General features: G+C 33.4%; 1 protein-coding gene across 1 annotated transcript in view; it reads left to right on the top strand.

Moving 5' to 3' along the window:
- DOCK3 (dedicator of cytokinesis 3) overlaps nt 1-26,593 on the top strand; it is a 500,037-nt gene that overhangs the window by 102,914 nt on the left and 370,530 nt on the right. The window contains exon 2 of the mRNA XM_031958628.1: nt 5,438-5,521. Coding sequence (XP_031814488.1) covers nt 5,438-5,521 — 84 coding nt within the window. The remainder of the gene's footprint in view (nt 1-5,437; nt 5,522-26,593) is intronic.

Here is a 26,593-nt window from a genome sequence, read left to right as displayed (position 1 = left end):
CAGGGATCCATCATATTTATTTTTTCTAAAATTCTACCCATCTTCTTAACTTCTTTTTTTCTTTTTTAAAAATTTATTATCTACTTATTTAAATTTTTTTTCAAAATTTCCAAATTCTTTCCCTGACCTTTAGCCCCTCACCTATGAATTGTGAAGGTAATCAATTATACATATAAAATCATGCAAAACATATTTCCATGTTCACCATATTGTGAAAAAAAGTAAAAAAAAATTAGATGTGAAAAAATTATGCTTTAATTTGCACTCAGTTCATTAATTCTGTCTAGAGTCATATTTTCTTCTAATTTTTTAGTCTTTTGACTTTTTAATTGTTTTTTGATGTCTCATGGAGTGATCAGCTTCTTCTTAACTAATTCAAATTTTTGAGGAGTTAATTTCTTTTTCTTTCTTCCTCCTTCCCTTCTTCCCTCTCTCCCTTTATTTCTGCCTTCCTTTCCTTCCTTCCATTTCCTTCCTTCCTTCCTTCCTTCCTTCCTTCCTTCCTTTCCCAAGCTATGACTCCTCTTTTCACAATTTTCTTGCATAGCTCTCATTTCTTTTCCCAATTGGCACTTCTGGCCAGCCGTTACCCCATATCCACAGCTTTGGTATTTGTCATTTTCTCTAACCTACAAAAATGACTCACTGACTTTTTCTTGGCTCTTCCTTTCAAAATTCAATTTGGCATTTTTCATGGTCATTTTGCAGGAGATGTTTTGTAGGAAGTTTGGAGTGACCCCTCACTTCACCATCTGGACTCCTTTCTACCTTCATGAAATTTGAATGCACTCCTCTATCCCAGCCAAAACGTATTTTTCTAGACTTACAGTCAAGAAAATCAGAATTGACATACTGGCTTTGATAATTAATAGTTGCCTGACAATAGACAATCTTTCTGAACTTCTGTTTCCCTTTTATTTATTAAAATAAATATGGTAAATGTAGTATATATGCAAAATAATATATCAAGCCCCAGTATCTCTCTTGAGTTTCATCCCTGGGCCACCAATTTCTTTTTGAATATTTCAGACCAGATGATCAGGCGACTTATGAGATATATTCAAAACAAAAGTCATTTTCTTTGTCTTCAATGCTAAACACCTAAATCTCTCTGTGTGTGTTAAAGAACACCAGCCCAGGCCCTTTTCACTCCTGCCTAGATTATTGTAACATATTCTTTTTAAAAAAATTAATTAATTAATTAAATTTTATAACTTTTTATTGACAGAACCCATGCCGGGATAATTTTTTTTACAACATTATCCCTTGCACTCACTTCTGTTCTGATTTTTCCCTCCCTCTCCCCCCCTCCTCTAGATGGCAAGCAGTCCTATATAGTAACATATTCTTAATTAGTTATCCTGCTTCTGGTCTCTCATCACTCCAATCCGTTTTACATCCTTGCTGATAAAGCAATTTTCTTTAAGCACAAAGCTGGCAATGTGATTCCCCTGCTCATCGAAATCCACTGGCTTCCTGTTGCTTCTAGAGTACAACATAAACTCCCTTGTTTAGCTTTTAAACTCCTCTACAACCCTGCCCAAACCCATTATTTCTATTTTGTTGTACATTGCTCTCCTTATTCTTACAGTCTGCAATCCAGTCAAAGAGCCATTTTCTCTTTTCCTCACTCAAAATGCTGCCTCTCCCATCTCTGCCTCCTCCTATTGGGCTCTGATGCCTGGAATGCACTCCCTCATTATCTCTGCCTAACAGAACCCTGTTCTTCCTTTAAGGTGCAACTTGAACATGTTGTGTGCATAAAGTTTTTCCTGATATATGCATATGGGCAACTGCTAGTGCCTCCCCTCCAAAACCACCTTTTATTTAACTTTTGATGTTTGTGTATAAACAAACACTCATATTTTAAAACATATTTATTGTCTCTGTCAGGCTCATTATGGAGGGGAATGATTTCACTTTTTGTACTTGTATTCTTGGTGTCTAGAACACAGTAGAAAGTAATGAATACTTGTTCATTGATTATTAATTGCAAAGGAATGTTTTCAGGTAGCAGATTGCTGGGTCTAAAGTCAGGAAGCTCTTGGTTCAAATCCAGCATCAGATACTAGCTATGTGATTTTGAGCAAATCACTTAACCTGTTATTTGCCTTCAGTTCCTCATGTGTAATATATAATATATATTATCATCTTTACCTACTGAGTTTCCTAGGATTTTTTAAAGTTACAATTAAAATCTCGCCTACAAAAAGCCTTTCCACAATCCCCCTTAATTCTAGTTCCTTTTCACTTTTAGCAGTTTCCTGTTTTTCCTATATGCAATTTGCTCATATATATTTGTTTGCATGTTATCTCACTATTTATATTGTAAGCACCTGTATAGTAGAGACTGTCTTATGCCTTTTTGGCTGTTCCAAAACAAGACACTCCATCTTGGCTCTGGAGATTCTCTCTGGATGTCCTCCCATGCCTAGAACACTCTCCCTCTTCATCTCTACCTACTGATTTTCTTATTTCTTTTAAGTTGCAACTAAAATCTCACCTATTGAAGCTTTTCCCCAGTCCCCCTTTCCTCTCTTAGTAATTTTCTGTTTCTCCTCTATACAATTTGTTCATATATATCTGTCTCATGTTGTCTCCCCCATTATATTGTCAGCATCTTTAGGATAGGAACTATCTTATGCTTCCTTATATCTTCCCAGTGCTTAGTCATATAGAAGATGCTTAATAAATGTTTATTGATGGAAAAAATCAATTACCTTCTAGTGTTGTTGTGAGTATCAAATGGCATGATATTTGTAAAACACTTATTAACACAGCATATGACACAATAATCACTGTACAGATATTAACTATCAATACATTATTATTATTATTACAATGATTACTGTGATAACAAGAGGAAGTAATGGCTATAAAGTACTTTGAAAACTTAAAGTTAAAGTCACCAGAAATGTCAGATATTGATGTCCCTTTGCCTCTTCATGCTCTAGCTTGTAATTAGATTTATTAATATATATATGCTTCTAATTCCCCTCATTAAAGTGTGATGTTTTTAAAGTCAGAGACTTTTCATTTTTGTATTTTTTATCTCGATACCTAGCATAGTGACTTGCATATGGTAGAGCTTCATAAATGTTTGAATTGAATTGATTTATCAAATTTTGGTGTAATAATAACTTTTGCTAAGTGCTTTCTATATAGTTTTCTGGGAATGGTGAGCATCTCTTGTCAGTAGCTGAATTGAAATTCAGCTGTCTACTGATACTATATTTGTCTTATAAGTCTGCTCACAGAGAAAAGTCTTCAATAATGAAAATTTTTGCGAGTCATCCATTAATATGAATGCTATTCTTATTGCAATAACAGGGTAATTAGATTGGTCATTTTGAAAGACTAGTTGACAAGAGGATTTAAATAAAATGTCATGTGGGGAATTAATGGAGAGAAGCTTTAGGAAAATAGATCATTAGAACTTTAGAATAGATCATTAAAACTGAGAAGATGTTGAAATGTTATTTGGAACAATTTAGTAAGGGTTGATAGAAGCAGGGACACAGCAGTTCCATTGAGAAGATTGCTTCTTTTGGTCTTCACCTTATATAATCCTCTGACGTAGTCATCTTCCCAAAGGGTTAAAAGGACTTCAGAAGGCTACCAGATACTATTCCAGTCAAACCTACCATCAATCACAGTTTCTTCTTTTGATCATTTTTATTTGATTAACTTGTTTTACTCAATATTTTTGATGCTGAATAAATTGTATCTGTATTGATTCAGCTAAATGATTTTTTTCTTTACTTCATTTTTACTGTCCTAATCCTGATGCTTGCAGATTTCTTTCTGTGATTTCTTCCTGATAAGATTCTGAGATGAGGAAAGGAGAATACACAAAAGCAAGATATAGAGTACAGAGTTTGGAGAATGACTAAAGTAGTTTAAATGGAGAATTTGCAAAAGGGAAGATATGAAATAAGGCAGAAAAAGGTGGAAACAAGATTTTGAAGGACCTTATACATTTCCTAAAATGTTTATATTTTATCCTCAGTCAGTGGGCAGCATCTCAAAATTTTTGAGCAGGACAATGTCTTGGGATTGGGAAGATTATTTTGACAACTTTGAAGAAGAGAAATTACAGTGTCAGAGATAATAGAACTAGTAAATTCCACTAGAAGGCTCTGAAACCCCAAGTAAATGTTGAGTGCCTGAATTAAGATGGCATATGAGTGTAGTAGATATGTTATGAACATAGAAATAACAAGACTTGTCAAATGATTGGAGATGGACAAGAAGAAGAGGTAGGAGTCTAGGATACATTGTGGGTATGGTATAACCCATATGTATTTTTTGAATGTAGGTAACTGAATGATCTTGCTTTTCTTATCACAGAAACAGGAAGATTGATAGGGAGAAAAAACTACATTATCTTATATATTAACTTGCTTGAGTTTGAGATGCTTATGAGAAATCTCTCAGGAGATGGAACTCTAATAGCTGGAGGGGATGTATTTGGAGCCTCAAATTGTAGCTCTGTGATATAGGATGTCACTTAATCTCTCTGTTCCTCAGTTATCTCATCTGTAAAAAGAGGAGCTTGATCTTGCACTTTAAGGTTACTTCTCCAGTCCTGTGTCTGTGCTCTGATAAATGTTTTAGAGCTGAAGATAGCAATTATGGCTTAACATATATCGATTTTATGTCATGTAAAAATATTACTTGATCATATAAGAACTGATGAGATAGCTAAGAGATCACACAATGATAATAGAAATAGCTCAAAACAGAGCCCTGGCAAACACTCATGTTAAGAAAGGAGAGCTTTTAATGCTCCTCTCTTAAAAAAAAGTATTTTTAACTATATTGAAATGCAAAAATTAAATATGTGGGCTAGATCTTACTGAAATAAAAAGTGACTCTGGTTGTGTCAAGTGCTATTAGAAATATTCAGATATATATTTAGCACCCAGCAATAACATTTTTAGTGTGATAATAGGGTATGGTAGAAAGAGAACTGGACTCAAAGTTGGGAGACATGAGCTCAGTTCTCAGAAAGTGACTTTAGTTTGTGACCTTAAAAAAATGCACACCACAAAATGACACAAAATCAAAGATGAGATTCTCACACATCACACATCAGTTTCCTGATTTGTAAAAAAGGCAATCATAATAACCATTCTTGTTTTCTCATAGGATGGGATAATGTATGCAAATGAATTTTTAAGTGTAAGGTTTTATACGATGTAAGATGATGATACTTTGATTTATGTTATCATAATTTAATGATACTTTCATGGCCTGTAATATTTAATGTACCTTATTCTGAGAGTAGCTTAATTAGGTAGTGTCTTACTTATGAGAAAGAAATATATTTCCAGAGAGAATATTTTAAAAAGAATTTAGTATTTAATTTCAGTATCAAGATTTATGTTTTCATTTTAAAAAATCCTAACTTCTATATTTATTTTTGCCTTTCTAGTGATATGCAGTTTTCGTGGATCTGTACCCCAAGGCTTAGTCCTGGAAATAGGAGAAACCGTTCAGATTCTGGAAAAATGTGAAGGTTAGTATGATGGAATAAGAAGAGAGTGTGTGAACAGTATCTACTTTCAGTCATCATGAAGTTACTTTTTTTTGTAGGCTTTATCCACTGTAGAACTCTTGACATTTCCTGGTGTCAGAGAGGCTTTCTCAAATTCTATGCCATTAAAGCATATGTTCTTTCTCTTCATTCTAATCTGAAAAATCTTCAACCATTCAAGTAGGACTCATCAACAGACTTTACACTTGTTTCTCAGAACCAGTCTCATTAAATTCAGAGAGGTTGATCATCATTTTGGTGTCATTGTGGTGACTTTTTCAGCTGTAGAAAGTCTTAAAAACCTCTGCTCAGTCAGAAAGAATTATAATCTGTGTCTACAGTGGGAGTACCACATCAGTGAAAGCAAAGAATATTTAAATATTGAAAAAGCATTTTAAACTAACAGATTTTGAGCAATCATTTTGAAATCATGATATATATCAGATGATTGGAATACTTAGATAAATTCCATCCTGATCCACTTTCAAGTGTGGGGGAGAAGCTCAATCATTATTAATATTAATTTGGTATTAAAGAAGGCTATGGATCAGGGTTTTTAAATTAACTATTTGTTGGAACTTACATTCTGTCCAGTATAATTATATTTTATTACTCTTAAATTCAACTAAGCATCTATCATTTCAGATATATTTGGCTAATAGTACATTTATATGGCATTTGGAGAATTAATTGGGTGTTAAATAACTGTGGAGGCTTTATGTTTTCTAGCAAATTCATTTGTAGATCCTTTTTTGACCAATATACTGGTCATAAAGGCTAATTTATATATAATTTGAAATGGATTATTTTGATGACAATATTTCCTTGAACATGATAATACTTAGGTAATTTTATGTGTAGAACTAAAAGTCCAATATGTGTATGAAGCATATAGTTATATGGTTATATAGAAGTTATATTTGATTTACCATTTGTCAGGGGTGTTTTAGTAAGATTTTTATTGAAAGCTGAGAATTGGACTTCCTGAGGTTCTAAGATCCCTTTTTATTCAGTATTTCTATGATTTTATTTTGAAAAGTTTAAAAGGGTGTCCATGTGTAACACAATATTGGTTGCGATTGAAATTTCAGTCTTTGTAATCTTTGAAGTACAATTATATTTTTATGCAACAAACTTTCAATTACTCATATTTGGAAGAAGCAGGAAAGAAAATCTGTATTCTTGTCTAAAATACTTTATGTTTTGAATAGTTTATGAGTTGAATAATATATTTATAATATATTTCATTTCCAAATTAATTATCTTTAAATTTTTTAATTTTCATTAGTCAAATACTCATAATGAATGGTGATGGAAATATCCCAGAGGGAATTGCTATATGACAGGCAATCCAGGTTGATTTTTAAAATGTGATACAGAATTGTCCAAGAAGTAGATAATCCATATTTAGGTAAATGAAAATTGAATGTTCAAAATAAGATTATTTTCTCATAGGTATAAGCTGTTGCTAAACATGTATCTCTACTATATGAGTGACAAAGTCTGAGATTTGTGTTGCTTCTCATCTGCAGGTTTCTTGGTTATTTCTTGGAAAGGTACTTAAATAAAATGTTGTAAAGTCCATACCTTTTAAAAATGTACTTTTTTACCAAAAACAATGGTTGATACAAAGATAAATATGTTGCTTATTATTTCTAATCATTCTTTGTTAATTTCTACAAGTAACATGAATGGAAGAAATTCCATTTCAGAGATTTAAAATGCAGTCTACTATATTTAGGTTATCTTCCCAGAAAAATTCATGTCACATTTTGGATTAGAGAGTTTTAAACATATTGCCAGTAGTTGCAGATTTTGGAAATAATAGATGCACAGATATGAAAGGAATTTTGAGAAGTCTTTCTTTCTATTCCCTATCTCTGCTAGTAGAGTAACATGGAAACCATCATGGAAAGAAAGTTGCCAGAAATCTAATCCACAATCCATCTACTGGAATTTGAACCCATTTCCTGTTGTTCTTAACATTGTGGGAATTAATTGTTGCCTATTATTAAGTTTCCTCTCAGTGGTCCAGATGTGAGGTTGTAAGGCCCGAGCAAGGGGGTAGCATCTGTGTGAACTGGAGAGAACAAGATAAATAGAAGAGAGGTTTGAAGGTAAAAAGTGAGATGTGACAATAGATTAGATATGTGGGGTGAGAATACCTGAGGAAATGAGTTTGTCACCAAGATAATAAGCTTAGGTGTGGTGGTGATGGTCGTGTCTTCTGCAGTATAGGGAATTTAGGCAGATGAGAAGGTTGTAAGGAAAGATGATGAGTTCAGTTTTGGACATCCTTGAGATCTCTACAGGATATTCAATTTGAGATGTCTAGTAGGCAGTTGGTGATATCAGATGAGATATTAAGAGAGAGATTAGGGCTGGATAAATAGATCTAAGAATCATCTGTGTAGATTTGGGAAATGACAACATCACAATGTAGAGGTAGAAGAATTGAGGACCAAAAGACAGTAATCAGAAGAAAAAGGTAAGTTTTGTTATCAAAAACTACAAAGAGGTCAGAAAGATGAAGATTGAGAAAGGGCCATTGGTTTTTAGAAACTCAGAGAGCACTGGTAATTTTGAAAAGAAAATTTATACTTCACCAATCAATTCAGAAGCCAGACTTCAGAATTTAGAAAAGAGTGAGAGAAGTATAGCTACTTGTTATAAATGGAGCTCTCAAAGTGGAGCCACAAAAGGGAGGATGATAACTAGCTGAGGTAATTGGACCAAATAAGGGTGTTTTTTTTTAACTCTCAGGGAAAGGTAAGGCGTGTTTGTAGATAATAGGGAAGCAAGCAGTAGATGCAAAGAGACTGAAGATTAGTGGAATGGCGAGGATGGGAAGAAGGGGCAATCTGCTGGAGAAGGCAGTACAGAATAGGATAAATGACCCACATAGAAGGATTTGTTTTGGCAGACATAGCATGCCATGGGTGGCATTGGGAAGAAGAAAGAAGTTTGGAATAGCTGTTTTGGTGACTGGAATAGTGGATTTATTAGGAAGCTATAAAAGGATTGCTTGCTGTGATGAAGGCCTAGTTGAGTTTACGTAACATAAATTTTTGGTGGACCCAGTCAGCAGTTGCTGGATTTTCTCCAGTTTTATTGAGTAACACATGAATAGGAACAAAGCAATGAATGGTGGGAGTGATCTAAAGTTGGGACTTGGTGAGAAATGATCAGGAGAATCAGGGTGAATTGCTTCACCAATGTTTTGAGGTAGAAAAGGAAGAAGAATGTAATTAATGGAGGAGTGATGGCCTTTGAAAGAAATAAGAAATAAAGGGATTAGAAGTTAGTGTGAGGATAGAGAACAGAGATGGGGCAGCTAGATAGTGATTTGGATAGAGTACTGGACGTGACTTCAGCCAAATTTGAATCTACATGGTACTTATTCACATCATAGATACTTAATAAATGTTTCTTCTCTTCCTCCTATTCCCTTCATTTTCTGGTTTACCCTCCTGATGACACAGCATCTTTGGCTACCTTTTCCATTCCATCTTCACTCATACCCCAAGTCTCACTGGCCATAAGGAGGGAATCATATATTTTCTTTCATATACCCTAATTTACCAGTTCCTCAATCTACTCAATTCTCATGATGTATTCTTCCTCGCAGTTACATATAGTTCCCTGTTCCCTGTTCATGAACTGTGAAATTACTTTATTTGATCATAATCCATTCTCATTTCATTTTTTTGCTTCTGCCTAGTAATAATGGCTAGCGTTTATATAATGCTTTAAGGTTTGCAAAGTGAATATTGTCTCATTGTTTTCCTTCATAACAACCCTTGGAAGTGATATGGGCTATTATTTTCTCTCATTTTATAGATAAGACAACTTAGAAAGGCAGGGTAAGGGATTCTCCAAAGTTACGTATCTACCAAGTGTCAGAGGCTAGATTTGAACTCATTTTCTTGTCTTGAGGCCCAGCACTTTATTCACTCTGTCACTTAGCTGCCTCTCAAAAAGATTTAAGATGAAAACAAATTTGTTAACATTGAAACAAGCATTCTGAGAGCACAGTGAAAGAGGAAGGCAGGTTTCATATAAAGACATTGAGGGGAATAGGAGTAAGGCTAGGAGATAAGGAATAGGGTTTGTAACTGGGATGAGAAGAGTATGAGGGTGTGGAGATCTTGAGAAATTATTCCTGACAGAGTAATTTGGCTAGAGAGAAGTTAGTGAGGGAGAGAAGTGGTTAAATTGTTAAGGATCCACCTCACAACAAGTAGTGATGTTAGATTTAATATGTGCAATACTTTTAAACATATTTCCATATCTGTCGTGTTGTACAAGAAAAATCAGACCAAAAGGGAAAGAAACCACAAGAAAGAAAAAAAACAAAAAGAGGTGAAAATAGTATGCTTCAAACCACATTCAGTCTCTTTAGATCTCTCTCTGGATGCTGATGGTAATTTCCATCCCAAGTCTAATGGAATTGCCTGGAATCATTGTATTGCTGAGAAGAGCCAAGTTTTTCATACTTGATCATCACATAATCTTGTTACAGTGTACAATGTCCTCCTGGTTCTGCTTACTTCGCTCATCTTAAGTTCATGTAAGTCTTCCCAGGCTTTCTGAAAACAGCCTGGTCATCATTCCTTTTAGAACAATATATTCTAATACATTCATATACCATAGTTTATTCAGCCATTCTTCAGTTGATGGAAATCCATTTCCAGTTCCTTATCACTATAAAAGGAGCTGCTAAACATTTTTTTTTTGCACATGTCGTTCCTTTTTCTTCATTTATGATCTCTTAGAATACAACCTAGGAGTAAGATTGCTGGATCAGAGGGTATGCACAATTCTATCTCCCTTTGGGCGGAGTTGCAAATTGCTCTCCTGAATGGCTGGATCCTGTTCACAACTCCACCAACAATGCATTAATATGCCAGTTTTCTCACACCCTCTTCAACATTTATCATTATTTTTTCCTGTCTTCTTAGCCATTCTGAGAGGTGTGAGGTAGTCAGATAATGATACTGAATCCTGTAGGGACAAGACTTGCAGCCATAGCTGCAGGTAGGTGAGGACAAGGTATGGGTGAATCTGGCCAGAAGGTGGAAGCTGGTAATTTGAGAAAGACCTGAGGAGGACTAGAGAAGGACCAGGGATGAAAACAGGCAGGCAGCCTGGAACTAAAGCTGACACAAGGCTCCCTAAGAAGTCACTCAGGTGAAGAAAGGGGTCACAGGCGGGGGACCTGGATTCAGGCTTACTCCTCTGTGAAATGAAAGAATTGGAATAAGTGACCTCTGAGGTTTCCTGCTGTTCTGTGGACTTATGGCTAGGGATCATTATACAACTAGATTGCAGAACAATCTCTTCCTGATATAATTAACTACTAATATTAAACTGGGAATTGCCGATTCAAAAATATTGAATTATGCTACTTTTATATTTCTCCACAGAATATATTTTACAAGAGCTGACAGATAGAAAAAATGATTTTTTTATTTCATTTACCCTTCATATTATATTTTAGAAGATCTAATGATCTTAAAGACTGATAAAAGTAATAGATAAAAAAGCATAGTCTGGACTCCTGATTAACTTCAAGTCAATTCCTTGTATTAACTGGGAAGAAAGTATATGTGTCTTTTTGATCACTTACAAAAATTGAAGCACATTTGTGTTTCATAGGTGGCGCAGAGGATAGAGCATTAGTCCTGGAATCAAGAGGATATGAGTTCAAATGTGGCCTCTCATATACTTGAGATTTACTAGCTGTGTGACTCCAGGCAAGTCATTTAATGTTGATAGCCTTGCCAAAAGAAAAGAAAAGAAAAGAAACATTTGCACATTACTTTCCTTTAAAAGAAGTGACAAAATAATTTGAGAGAAAATTTTTTTTATTGGGCTATTTTCTTGCTATATAAAATTAATGGAAGATTTTTCCCCTCGTAGGGGTTTATTTTTCCAAATACATGTAAAGATAGTTTTTCAATTTTGTAAGATTTTGTGTTCCAGATTTTTTCTCCCTCCCTCCCATACCTCTCCCCTCCTCAAGACAGCAAGAAATCTGATACAGGTTATACATGTTCAGTACTTTTAAATATATTTCCATATTTGTCCGAATATGCAAGAAAAATCAGAGCAACAGGGAAAAATCCATGAGAAAGAAAAAGCAAACAAACAAAAATGGTGAAAATACTATGCTTTAATCTATATTCAGTCTCCATAGTTCTTTCTCTGGATGTGGATGGCATTTTCCATCACAAGTCTACTGGAATTGTCTAGGATCACCACATGTTAAGAAGAGCTAAGTCCACCATGGTTGTTCATCATGTCATCTTTTGCTGCATACAATGTTTTCCTGGTTCTACTCGCTTCACTCAACCTCAGTTCATGTTAGTCTGTCCAGGTCTTTCTGAAATGATCCTGCTGATTTATTCTTATAGAATAATAATATTCCATAACATTCATATGTCATAACTTATTCAGCCATTCTCCAATTGACGGCCATTCGCTCAATTTCCAGTTCCTTGCCACTACAAAAAGGATTGCTAGAAACATTTTTTGTATGTGTGGTTCCTTTTCTGTCTTTTATGATCTCTTTAGGTTACAGACCCAGCTAGGACAATTCTGGATCAAAGGGTATGCAGTTTTATAGCCTTTGGACAAGTTCCAAATAGTTCTTCAAAGCATTTGGATCTGTTCACAACTCCATCAATAATGCATTAGTGTCTCAGTTTTCCCATATCCCTCCAACATTTATCATTACCTTTTCTTGATATCTTAGCCAATTGGATAGGTGTGAATTGGTAAATGGAAGGGTTTTAATACTCAGATTGGAAAGATTGTCTGAAAATACGTTGGTTTTTTGATGTGAAAGTCAAATTCAACTACTATATTTATTTGTTCATTTTTCATAAGTAATATTTGGGATATGTGGATGTACTCCAGAACTTTGAGTTTTGGTGAAGTCATTGGAGAGTTTTGAAATGGATTTAATTAAACTTTGTTTTCCTAAAGTAAATATAACATGTTTAAATCTTGATCAATTCTGATGGATGTGGCTCTTTTCAATGGCGAGGTGATTCAGACAAATTCCAATGATCTTATGATGGAGGGAGCCATCTGCACCCGGAGAAAGAACTGTGGGGATTGAGTGTGGATCACAACTTAGTATTTTCACTTTTGTTGTTGTTATTGTTTATTTGCCCTTTGTTTTCTTTCTCATTTTTTCCTTTTTGATCTGATTTTTCTTGTGCAGCATGATAAATGTGGAAATATGTATAGAAGAATTGCACAAGTTTAACATATATTGGGTTACTTGCCATCTAGAGGAGGGACTGGGGAAAGGGAGGGAGAAAAAAAATTGAAACACAAGATTTTGTAAAGGTGAGTGTTGAAAACTATCTATGCATGTATATGAAAATTAAAAGCTTTATAAAAATATATAAATCTTGTTCCTATTTCTTCAAATCTTGAATTTTCAGATAATCTGCTCCCAAAGATCTATTGCTATCAGCCAAGGCCAGTCAACTGCTGAAAATTTGTTCCTGGCACTATTGTGCCAGTTGTCTAGATTTACTAATAGCAACATCTTTACATAATTCCCCACCTTCATTTGCTTATGACAGAATGTCCTGTTTGACACAAGAAACCAATTTCAGTTGCAGGACAGGCCTTTTCTCAAATGTTCTACAATCCATCTCTGGTTTGTCCCTGCCCAGAAAAATCAATAGAAATTCTATATCTGGATCATTTCATTCACTCAATAAGCTATCTTAGCTCCTCTGTAAGCACTTATGACCATAAGACAAGATTCCATCAGCAAGCATTTATTAAATACCTACTATGTTCCAGGTATGATACTAAGTTCTAAGGATACAAAAATATTAAAGATTATAACTCTTTCAGCAATGATGTGGACCAGGCTCAACTCCCCCCAATCTGGTGGTTCAGGAATGAAATTGGAATAAAATGATATTCATAGATCATCTAGTGTTTAACAAAAAGAAAAAAAACTACTCCACACTATATATCAGAATTTCTGATATATATATATATTACTCCTTCTGTGAGAGCTTACATCTTAATGAAGGGGGGCTTCACAGATAAGTAAATCCTAGATCTATACAAAATAAACATAAAGTGATTTTTTGGAGGGAGACACTAATAACCAGGAAACTTGTGGAATCAAGAAAGGCCTTTTGAAGGAGGTGGCATTTAATCTAAATCTTGAAGTGAGTTAGGGAATCCAGATGACAGAAATGAAGAAAAAGAGTATTCCAGGTTTAGACCATGTAATAGAAAAGCATGAAAATTATGAGAACTATTACCTTAGACCATAGATACTTAAGAACTCTTCTTCCCCAACCCAGTAATCCATACTTCCTATCTTGTATTTCCACCAACCAGATACCCAGTCCTGTATCATTCAAAAAGAGTAAAACAAACCTCCTGTCTGGGGTGGGGTCCTACCTACTCCATGCATCCATATATGTGTTTCTCATTTATACTACTCTCTCCCTGCATCATTTTGGGAAAGGGAGGGTGGATCACAAAAGAGATAACTTCTTCAACAGATCCATACAGGCCAGTTTCTTGCTCCTCGTTCTAGCCCCTTCCCCCCTGCCATTGGTTCCAGGGATCATAGTTTCATATATGTGTATGTGTCTATATATATATATATATATATATATATATATATATATATATACACACATATACACACATAATATACATATATGTGTATATATAATATGTGCATATAATAAGTATGTATATATGTTTGTATGTATGTTGTCATGCTATAGTTATCATGGTCTCCAGGTGTGGGTCAGCACAGGAAAATTTTTTAAAATTCTTTTAGGTCAGAGTTTCTTAAACTTTTTCTACTTGTGACCCCTTTTTGCCAGAGAAATTTTTATGCAAACCTGAGTATATAGGTACATAAAATAGGTATAAAATCAAACATTTGTTGAAAATAAATTATGATTTCATGACCCCCACAATCAGTTATGTGACCCCACAGTTTAAGAAGCCTTGTTTTAGGATGACAGCCAAGGTCAAAACTCTGGGATGTTTTTCACATTACTATCCCTTTTTAGGCAAACCCTCTGCATCTACTTATTTATTTCTCCTTCAAAATAGGCTTGTCAGATGACTATGAAAACTTCCCACTCAACCTTCTTAACCAAAAATCCCAGATTTTTACTTTTGACCTACTTATTGTCAACTCAGTTTCAATTTGCCTTTTCCCTTCTTCAGAGTTCAGGCAGTCTGAACCTCAACCTATACTTTCTCTTTTTAAATCTGGTGAAAAACACATTTGCCCCTTACCATTCATCATTCACCTACCTATTCTCCATCACCCCCTTGATACAAGAGGAGGAAAAACACTAGAAGTATCCTGAACACTGGCTGGTTTAAGGGCATAAATGGCAGTTATTAGAATGGCAAAGGCTTGTATAATGGTTGTACTGGTAAGTTCTCTGTCTTGGGGATTCCCTCCCCAAGAGTGAAACTATTGATTGAATGAAACTATTCGTTCAAGCCATAAATTATATAAGTACAACATGGTTATAGTCCTTTTTGATGATCTAACTATATTGAAGCAACTGTGAGAATTAGGAAATGGAAATGGAATTATGGAATATTAAAGAAATAGTGACTTTTGCAATTTGTTAATATAATTGAGAATTCTGTAGTTTATCTTTGATTCTGACATTTCACTTGTATGCATTATATTATAATAGCTATGATTATAGTATGCTATGATTTAATCTGTATTCATTTCTGTCTTATCTATATTTATATATACACATATATGTTGTTGTTTTTCCAGTCATTTTCAATCATGTTCAATTCTTGTGATCATTTGGGGGTTTCTTGGCAAAAATATTGGAGTAGTTTGCATATCCTTCTCTGGATCATTTTACAAATGAAGAAACTGAAACATACAGGGTTAAGTGACTTGCCAAAGGTCACACAGCTAGTTTAGGTCTACAGCTGAATTTGAATTTAGGTCCTCCTGGCTCCAGGCCCAGTGCTCTATCCACTGCACCCACTGAGTTGCTCTTATATTATCTATAATATATGTATATATTTTATTAACATAAATGCTTAAGAATATATAAGTATAAAATGGTCAGAAGCTAATTTAGAATATTTTCTGCATAAATTGAATTTGAAAGATTAATAAAATCAGTGATGAAATTCATTAGTCATAAAAGTTATCACTCAACTCATGAGACAGAATGAGGTATAGAAAATAGTGACAGAAACAGATATGGAGAAACAGGTACTCAAGGACTTGCTGTTTTAATGGAACGATAATTAGAAGAAGGTTATCTACCTTGGAAACATCGTTAAGGACAGTGCACACTTTTACGCAAATACAAGTGTTCATGTGCTAACTGACAATCATAGGATTCAATCTTGAAGAGGTCTTCTTTGGCATCCAGTTGTAGAGTAACAGAACTGAGAGTAATTTCAGCCACTGTCTAATCCAGTCTATATACAAAAGGAATCATCTTTCTAAGATCCCCAATAAGTGGTCATCTAGTCTCTTTCAAAGGCCAAGGAAGAGGAAGTCACCACTTCCAGAGGCAACCCATCCCACTTGGGGACAGCTTTAACTCTTAGGAATCAAGGCATCAAGCTTGAATTAGCCTTTTTATGACTTTTATCTACTGCTCCTAATTATTTTACCCTGGGGAAATAATTTGTTTTTGCTGTGTTTCACTTTTTATGATCCCATTTGATGTTTTTTTTTTTTTTTTTGCAAAGATATTGGACTAGTTTGCTATTTCTTTCTCCAAGTCATTTTACAGATAAGGAAACTGAGGCAAAAAAGGTTAAAGGACTTGCCCAGGATATCACAACTAAAAGGTATCTGAGATCAGACTTGAACTCAGGAAGTTGAGTTCTTCCTGACTCTAGGCCTGGCACTCTATCCACTGTGCCACCTAAGTGCTTGCTAGGAACAAGTAAAACAAATCTGATCTTTTTATCAGATGACAACCCTTCCAATACTAAAAAAACAAAACAAAACAAAACAAAACTCTACTATGTTATGTTATATTTTCCTCTGAGTCTTTTTTTCCACAGAAAAAAAATTCCCATTTCCTTCAACTGATCCTCATTTTACTTGTACTTAAGACCCTTCAACATCCTGGCTGACATTTGAGTATTCTTCACATTATAAATATCAATCACCCTTGAAATATGGAACCCAGAATTAAATAATTAAGTTGTTGTTTGACAACAGTACAATGCAGAGGAACTAACCTTACTGTTCTTAGCAGTTTTGTCCTTTTAATTCAGCCCAGAAATACATTAAATTTTTTTGGCTGCCACATCACATTTCCGATTCATTTTGAGCTTGCAGTCCGTTAAAATTCCCAGATCATTTTCAAAACAATTGCTATCTAATCATGTCTCCACCATCTTGTATTGTGAAGGGGATGGTTTATAATCTAAGATTACATGCATTCCTAATGATTTTCATCTTACTGAATTCATCCCAGTAGTGTACCATAGTCCTTTTAGATCCAGTCTTTGTTGTCAGTATGGTAGATATTCCTCTAAGTTTGCTGTCTTTTCTAAATCTGAGGAATAGTCATTACATCTAACCCAACATCGTCTATCCACTGCCCTCCCTAGTTGCCTTTGTTGATTATGTTGTATATCCAGCTGAGTGTACTGTACCTGCATTTTTGCTTAAGTATATTCGGACTACTTGGCTTATGCTCTGTTTTATTAATTCCATGCTTTACTATAAAGGCATTTATATAAATTTAAGTAATCATGCTACAATTATTTTTTTATTTCTTATAAGAATAAAAGATCTTGGACTCTTTGGAGTGATTGAACGTTCTGGAAATGTGTGTGTATATATATATATATATATATGTCTATATTTATTTGTATACATATTTGTATATATGTGTACATATATAGGTATATATATATATATCTTTTCTTATATTCATGTATGCTTATCTATCTATCTATTTATCCTTTAAAGAGATCCTAGAAGGCAGTGCAGTACAGTAGAAAAATCACTAGTCTCAGGAATTGTGATATCAGAGTTTAGTCCCAGCTCTGCTGTGATTTCTTTGACGTTAGGTAAGTTACTTTCCCCACCTCTAAAATGAGGACTTTGTATTAGATAATTTATTATGTCCCTTTCAAAACTAACATGAGGCGATTCACCAACAGTTTAAAAATATAGACAATTCTTAGTTATTTTTTTTAATAAAAGAGAGTACTGCTAATGCTAATTGATGTATAATTTGTGCATCATTTCTATTTGATTTTGACTATCAGCCCTGCTCATATAAACATGTTTATAACTTTATTTCCTTTGAGATCTACATTTATTCCTTCCTTTCCTTCCTCCCCCAGTATATTCCTTTTATTTGAATTATAAGAAGGAGCAGAGAAGCTCCTAGGTCTCGTGCATAAGTAATCTATAATTACTAATAAAGAAATACTGAGTTCTGAGACCAAATGAAAGATTTTGATCATCTGCAACTCTTGAACTTGCTTCTAAGTTTTGATTTGTATATTGTGTTCCATTTCAATTATAGAGAACTAGAAGGAACTATAATCACAAGTCAAAAGTCTATATTTGTCTAGAACTATTTTATTGAGGTAAACACAATCCCAACATACTTCTAGAACCCTAATGGAAAGGAAAGTCTACCCAAACATTTGACATCATCTACCATCTACTTTTTGTTTCTGACTGTGATATATGCTCGAAATTTTCTTTGAGATGCCAGAATTCTGGCTAGGAGCCAAGTCTTGCCATGCACAGTCACTGTCTGTTTCTATTCAAATGAAAATTGCTGGGAATCTTTATTTAAATTATAGCCTGATTGCAAGCATTTGAATCTTTTCTTGATTTTCTCTCCTAGATTATTTCCTGAAGTTTATATTTTCTAATGCAGAAAGTTAGTTTGGGAACAGAAAGTGAAAATATGTTAGTGTGTGCTTATTAAGCACCTACTATGTGCCCACTGTTATATCATCATCCATGGAGAATACAAAAGTATAATCTTTTCCCTAAAGGAATATGTATGTGTGTTCTTGTATAAGTTAAACAATTAAAAAATAATATCATATGTAAACAAATATCTAAGAATTACATAGTAACATTTTGTCAGAGACTATGAATAGAAACTATGAAAAGGATACTTAAACTAGATTGGAGATTGGAACACTGTAGTTCTTAAGAAGGCTTCAGGGAGGATTTAGGACTTGAATCAATTCTAGAGGACAGAGAAAATTTCTATAGGTATGGGGGGAGACAACATTAAAAAAACAAAAGTAAAGCGAACATTAGCTTGGAGATAGTAGTTAGCCTTCTATGGTCAGAGAGCAGTGAGAAAGATGTCTAGAATGCACTGTTCATGTTAATGACTAGTATTGTCTGAAGTCTGGTTAGATACTATCAAGTCAGATTATTATAGGGATTTATAAACCAGAAGAGGAATTCAAACTTGATATAGTAAGTGAATAGATAGGATGAGAATATTATAGACTTGAATCAAGCAGGCTAGCTAAAGTATTGTGGCAATAATCATGGAATAAAATAAAAGTAGCTGTCTCAGGCTTAAGGCAGTTGAAATAGAGAAAGAGATTTGCTGATAGGAGATGTGTTTCAAAGAATGATTTGAGAGGGCTATGAAAGTGACTTTATCTAGAATAGGAGGGAGAATGGTGAATTAAAGATGATTTAGAGATTTAGAACATAGATGAATAGGAAAACAGAAGTGGCACTGATGGGCAAGAAAAATGAGAAGAGTAAAAATAATTTGGTTTCCAGAACATGGTAAGTTTTGTTTGAGCTGTTGGGGAGACATTTGAAACTCATATCCCAAATTGGAAATGTTGGTAGGCAAACACTTCTTCCTAGTGTTGGGTAGGGCCCCAAAGGCAGAATTTTGTCCTAATTGGGATAGCAGTTTTGGAGGGATCTGGGCTGCAACACAGCACAGTCAGAGTACTGAAGAACAGAGAAAACTGGGATAGGGCCCATTCATGCCACTGTGTGGCACTCCATTAAGCAAAGTAAAGGAAAGAGCCCAGCATCTAACTAGGGCCAGTTCTGTCACTCTAGAAGTCATTTGGGGCAGAGATTGAGGCTGGCAGTAAATAACTCATCCCCTGAGGCAGCTTTGAGGACTAGCCCTTACGGAAACCCTAATCAAAAGTCATCAAAGTGAGCATTTTGGGGGGACCCAAAATTATGAAAAATGTTGGGAAGAGAAGTCAGTTAAGGACCTTGAGGATAAGATAAACTAAGAAGAAAGATATTAATTACAGAAGCAATATGACCTCCAGTTTAGCTATGTAAGTACAGACATTGATGAATAAATACTGGAAGGCAAAGGAAAATGAATCTTGATTTTCCTTTGATGAAAAGGTAGAAGATGAAAACTTGATGAGGTAGAAGATCCTATGAATTCACAAGAGAGCATGGAACAAGAGTAAGATGTTCAAAATAGTTTAAAAGAAACTATGGTGTACAGAGCAAAATTTATGGTGTACACAGCAGAAATAATTGTCAGAAAAACTTGAATTTCTGTGATAATCCTCTTTAAAAAATAAAAGAAAAAACTGATTAGAAATGCAAATGCACAGAAGTAAAGGAAAATATGGAATAAAAGAAGCAAAAAACAATAAGTTAAAGGAGAACATGATTTCTGCACAGACAAAATGAATTGATTTCAGAAACAAAATTTATAGACATTTAAGAAGTACAGGTGCCCCAGAAGAACATTTTAAGTTTAAAAAAAAACACCTGAACAACATAATGGGGAAAATTCAAATTGTGATTTAATGCAACTCAGTTAAATGAATATTTATTAACTGTCTGCTATATGTCAGATACTATATTAAAAAGAAAATTGCCCTGAACCTGTGAACACAAAAAATAAATGGAAAGCATCCATAAATCACCTCTGTTGTAGAAGAGGGAGGGAATGTATGGTAAAAATGCCAAGAAACATGGTGGTTAAAATTTTTTAAACAATTCTAATGTCAAGAAACTAATTCTGCAAGCAACCAGGCGAAATATCTTTTAAGTATAAATGAAAGGCAATTCAAATAACAGAAGACTATTTTGTATCCACCAAAAGTCACAAAAAGGAATAGTAAGTTTTCCAGATAACAATGAAGCTCAAGATGCAACTCTAGCTAACAATACTCTGAAAATCTGAACCTAAGAAAGAGAAAACTAGAAAGCAAAAAAGACTAAAACTCTATTAAAAAAAAAACCCAACACACAATTAAGCAAAAATAAATATGTACTTTGGCCATGTCATTCTCAAAATAGATCTCTGAATCACTCATTTCTTTATCTGGAGGTGGGCAGCATGTTTCATTTAAAGTCCTTTGGAATTATGCTAATCAAAAATTCTAAATCTTTCAGAGTTGTTTGTCTTTATAATATCACTGTTGTTGTATAAATCGCTCTAATTCTGTTCACTTTGCTTTGTACACAAGTTCAGTCCATTCATGTCTTTCCAGGTTTTGCTGAAACTATCTCCATCATAACATAACAGTATTCCATCACATATATGTTAACACACACATATATATACACAAATATATGTCAGTGTATAAATATATACATATTACATATATAAATATATATAAATATATACATAAATTTATACAGTGTATAAATATATACAAATATATGATAACTTTTTAAGTCATACTCCAATTAAGTTACCACCTAATTTTTCCAATTATTTGCCACCACAAAAAAAAGTTCTAGGAGTTGGAAGACACTAAGATTTTTAAAAACTGGGGAAAGGTTCTTGCAGAAGGTGAATAGAGATAAGAAATATTAATAGCTCTTGGGTAGGCCAAGTCAACATAATAAATATAATAAAAATGAGAATGCTATCTAAATTTATTTGCTGCCATACCAATCAAACTATGAAAATTATTTTATAGGGCTAGAAAAATAATCATAAAATTCATGGGGAGGAATAGAAGTTAAGAATATTGAAAGAATAAATGAAAACAGAAAGGAAGGAAGATAGACTGGCAGTATAAGATCTCAAATAATATTACAAAGTAATTATTATCAAAACAATATGGTATTAGATAAGAAATAGAATGGTTGATCAGTGGAATAGATGAGGTACACAATATGCAGAAATAAATGATTACAGTAACCTAATTTTTGATAAACCCTAAGATCCCAACTACTGAGGCAAAAATTTGCATTTGACAAAATCTGTTAGGAAAACTATAAAGCAGTCTGGCAGAAACTAGGCATAAACCAACATCTCACCACACACCAATCTAAGTTCAAAATGGGTACATGATTTAGACATAAAGAGGAATATTATAAGCAAGCAAAAATTACCTTTTAGATTTATGATTGACAGAAGAGTTTATGACCAAAAATATGAAGAAAATTATGGGAGGTAAAATGGATAATTTTATTGCATTACATTAATTTTTTAAAATGCAGTCAGAATTAGGAAAGAAGAAAAGTAAGGGTGGGGATGGGGGTAGAATCTGATAGAGGTTCCATTTCACAAATATTTTAAAAACTGATCTAAATTTATTTTTATTTTTTATTAAAGTTTTTTGTTTTCAAAACATATACATAATTTTCAATATTCACCCTTACAAAACCCTGTGTTCCAAATTTTTCCTCCCTTCCCCCCAACCCTCCCCCATATGTCAATATATTTTTTTATTTTAATATTTTAAAAGTGCAATTGTTCTATACACATTTCCATAATTATCATGCTGCAGAAGAAAAATCAGTTCAAAAAGGAAAAAAAAATGAGAAAGAAAACACAATGCAAGAAAGCAATGACAAAAAGAGTAAAAATACTATGTTGTGATCCACACTTAGTCCCCATACTCTTCTCTCTGGGTGCAAATGGCTCTCTCCATCACAAGATCCTTGGAACTGGCCTGAATCATCTCATTCTTGAAAAGAGTCATGTACATCAGAAATGATCATCTTATAATCTTGCTGTTGCCATGTACAATGATCTCCTGGTTCTGCTCATTTCTCTTAGCATCAGTACATGTAAGTCTTTCCAGGCCTCTCTGAAATCATCCTGCTGGTCATTTCTTACAGAACAATAATATTCCATAACATTCATGTACCATACTTTTTTTCAGCAATTCTCCAGCTTCTAGCCATTACAAAGAGGGGTGCCACAAACATTTTTACACATGTGAGTCCCTCTCTGTCCTTTAAGATCTCTTTGGGATATAAGCCCTGTAGAAACATTGCTGGGTCAAAAGGTATGCACAGTTTTGTAGAAACTTTGGGCATATTTTTAAATAGCTCTCCAGAATGGTTGGATCATTTCACAATTCCAACAGTGTATTAGTATCCCAGTTTTCCCACATCCCCTACAACTTTTGTCATCTTTTCCTATCAACTTAGCCAATCTGAGAGGTGTGTAGTGGTATCTCAGAGTTTGTTCATTTGAATTTCCCTGGTCAATAGTGATTTAGAGCATCTTTTCATATGACTAGAAATGGTTTCAATTTCTTCATCTGAAAATTGTCTGTTCATATCCTTTGACCATTTATCATTTGGAGAATGGTTTGAATTCTTATAAATCTAAGTCAATTCTCTATATAATTTTGGAAATGAGGCCTTTATCAGCACTCTTAAATGTAAAAATTTTCCCCAGTTGATTGCTTCCCTTATAACCTTGTCTGCATTGATTTTGTTTATACAAAAATTTTTAACTTAATGTAATCAAATCTATTCATTTTGTATTTCATAATGTACTCCAGTTCTTCTTTGGTCACAAATTCCTTCTTTCTCCACAGATCTGAGAAGCAGACTATTCTTTGTTCTTCTAATATGCTTATAATATCACTCTTTATGTGTAAATCATGAACCAATTTCAGCCATATCTTGGGATAGGATGTTAGGTATGGGTCAATGCCTAGTTTCTACCATACTAACTTTAAAATTTTTCAACAATTTTTGTCAAATAATGAGTTATTATTCCAGAAGCTGGAATCTTTTGGTTTATCAAGCACTAGATAACTATAATTATTGACTTATTGTGTCTTGTGAACCTAACCTATTGATCAACTACTCTATTTCTTAGCCAGTACCAAATGGTTTTGCTGATCATTGCTTTATAGTATAATTTTAGGTCTGGTACAGGTAGGCCACTTTCATTTGCATTTTTCATTAACCCTTGAAATTTTTGATCTTTTTAACCCTTGAAATTTTTGACCTTTGGTTCTTATAGATGTTATTTTTGTTATTTTTTTCTACTTCTGCAAAACAATTTCTTGGGAGTTTGGTATTGCACTGAACAAGCATTTTATTTAGGTAATATTGTCATTTTAATTATGTTAGATCCACCTACCCATGAGCATTTGATATTTTTCCAATTGATTAGATCTGACTTTATTTGTGTGGAAAGTGTGTTGTATTTGTGTCCATATAGTTTCTGACTTTGCCTTGGCAGGTGGATTCCCAAATATTTTATATTATCTATAGTTATTTTAAATGGAATTTCTCTTTTTATCTCTTACCGCTGGACTTCGTTGGTAATATATAAAAATGCTGATGATTTATGTGGATTTATTTTGTATCCTGCAACTTTGCTAAAGTTGTGAATTGTTTCTAGTAGTTTTTTAGTTGATTCTCTAGGATTTTTGAAGTATACCATCATATCATCTGAAAAGAATGATAATTTGGTTTCATACTCTTTCTGTAATTTTGATCTATAATTTTCTTTTTCTGTATTGACCCTATCTGGTTTACATATCAGCACCATATCTGTGTCATAAAAAGAATTTAGTAGGACTCCTGTCCCTATTTTCCCAAATAGTTTGCATGCTATTGAAATTAATTGTTCTTTAAGTGTTTGTTAGAATTCACATGTAAATAAATCCATCTGGCTTTGGAGAATTTTTCTTAGGGAGTTGATTAATAAATAGCTTGTTCAATTTCTTTTTTCCAAAATGGTTCTATTTAAATAATTTATTTCCTCTTCTCTTAATCTGGGCAATCTACATTTTTATAAGTAATTTCATCCATTTCACTTAGATTATAAGATTTATTGAAATATAGTTAAACAAAATAGGTCCTAATTCTTGCTCTGATTTCCTCTTCATTGGTGGAAAGTTCTCCCTTTTCCTTTTTGATACTAGCAATTTGATTTTCTTCTTTCCTTTTTTTTTAATAAAATTAACTAAAGGTTTATCTATTTTGTTTTTTTTTAATAAAACGAACTCTTGTTTTTGTTGATTAATTCAATAGTTTTCTTACTTTAAATTTTATTAATCTTTTATTTTCAGAATTTTAAATTTGGTATTTAATTGGGGGTTTTTTGATTTGTTCTTTTTTTAGCTTTTTAAATTACATGCCCTAATCATTGATCTTTCCTTTCTCTATTTTATGCAAGTAAAAATCTAGAAATATAAAACTTCTCCTAAGAACTGCTTTGGCTGCATCTTATAAATTTTGGTGTTTTGTCTCATTATTGTCATTCTCTTGGGTGAAATTATTGATTGTGTCTATGATTTGTTGTTTCACCCACTCATTCTTTAGGATTAGATTATTTAGTTTCCAATTAATTTTTGGTCTATTTCCCCCTGACCTTTTATTGCATGCAATTTTTAATAAATCTATTTTTTTTAAACAGTCATTCTTCTGTTGTTAAATGGTCATAGGAAATGAACAAGGAGTTTTCAGAAGAAATCAAAGCTACATAGTTATAGGGGGAAATGCCCTAATAGAGAAATGAAAATTAAAACAAATTTGAGCTTCCACCTCACATCCATCAGATTTGTTAACATGATGGAAAAAGAAAATGACAAATCCTGGAATCAAACTTCTACAAAATTAGAATGACCCAAATACAACCTAAAACCTGCATGAGATATCAAGAAACATTAAAATAGTCATAAAACTGAAAAATAGTGTAAAATATAAAGTATCTTGGAACAAAAACAACTGAACTGAAAAATAAAGAGGAAAATATTAAAAATCATTAGATTAAATGAAAGTCATAACTAAAAATAATCTTGGAATCATAATTCAAGAAATTGTAAAAGTGCCCAAATGTCTTAGAACTAGAAGACAAAGTGGAAATAGAAATAATCCACTTATTCCCTCCTGAAAGAAACCACAAAATGAAAATTTCCAGGAAAATTATCACCAAAATTCAGAACTTTTAAGTCAAAGAAAAGAAAATACTGCATGAAGGAACAGCTAGTTGGTATAGTGGATAGAACACCAACCTTGAACTTAGGAAGGACCTGAGTTCAAATCTGGCCTCAGATACTTACTACTTCCTGGCTGTCTGACTCTGGATAAGTCACTTATCCCCAGTTGCCTCAGCAAAAAAAAAAAAAAAAAAAAAAAAAAAAACTGCATCCAACAGGAAAGGTAGAATTAATGTATTAAGAAGTTACAGTTAAAATCATATATGACTTAAGAGACACTACTACCAAAGAATGGAAAGCTTTGAATATAATATTTCAGAAGGTAGCAGAGATAGGTTTACAACCAAAAATAAAGTATCCACCAAAACTGAGTATAATCACACTGAGGGAAAAACAAAATTTTAATGATCTTCTTTTTTCTTTTTAAAAATAATATTTATTTATTTGTGACATTTCTTTAAAAATTATTTTTGAGTTGAAAATTATCTTCCTACACACCACCATTTCCCCAACCACTGAAAATTAGTTATACATATAAAATTGTGTGAAACATTTCTATATTAGTCATATTACAAAAAAGCAAAAGAAATAAAGAACGTGAGAAAATATGTTCCAATTTAACTCATAATTCATTAATTATTTCTTTGGTGATGGACAACATTTTTCATCATGAATCATGTGGAATTATTTTGGATCATTTTATTGATCAGAGTAGGAAAGCATTTCCCAGTTGATCATTACAATATTGCTGTTACTATGTATTATGTTTTCATTTCACTTTGAATCAGTTTATATAGGTCTTCCCATGTTTTCCTGAAACCACTCCCTCCCCTCAGTAATTTCCTATAGTACAATAATATTCCATGCAGTCTTATACTTCAGTTTGTTCAT

This window comes from Sarcophilus harrisii, chromosome 1, assembly GCF_902635505.1.
Source record: "Sarcophilus harrisii chromosome 1, mSarHar1.11, whole genome shotgun sequence".
NCBI lineage: Eukaryota > Metazoa > Chordata > Mammalia > Dasyuromorphia > Dasyuridae > Sarcophilus > Sarcophilus harrisii.
The sequence above is the reverse complement of the archived record's forward strand: the minus strand, read 5'-3'. Positions and strand labels throughout refer to the sequence as shown.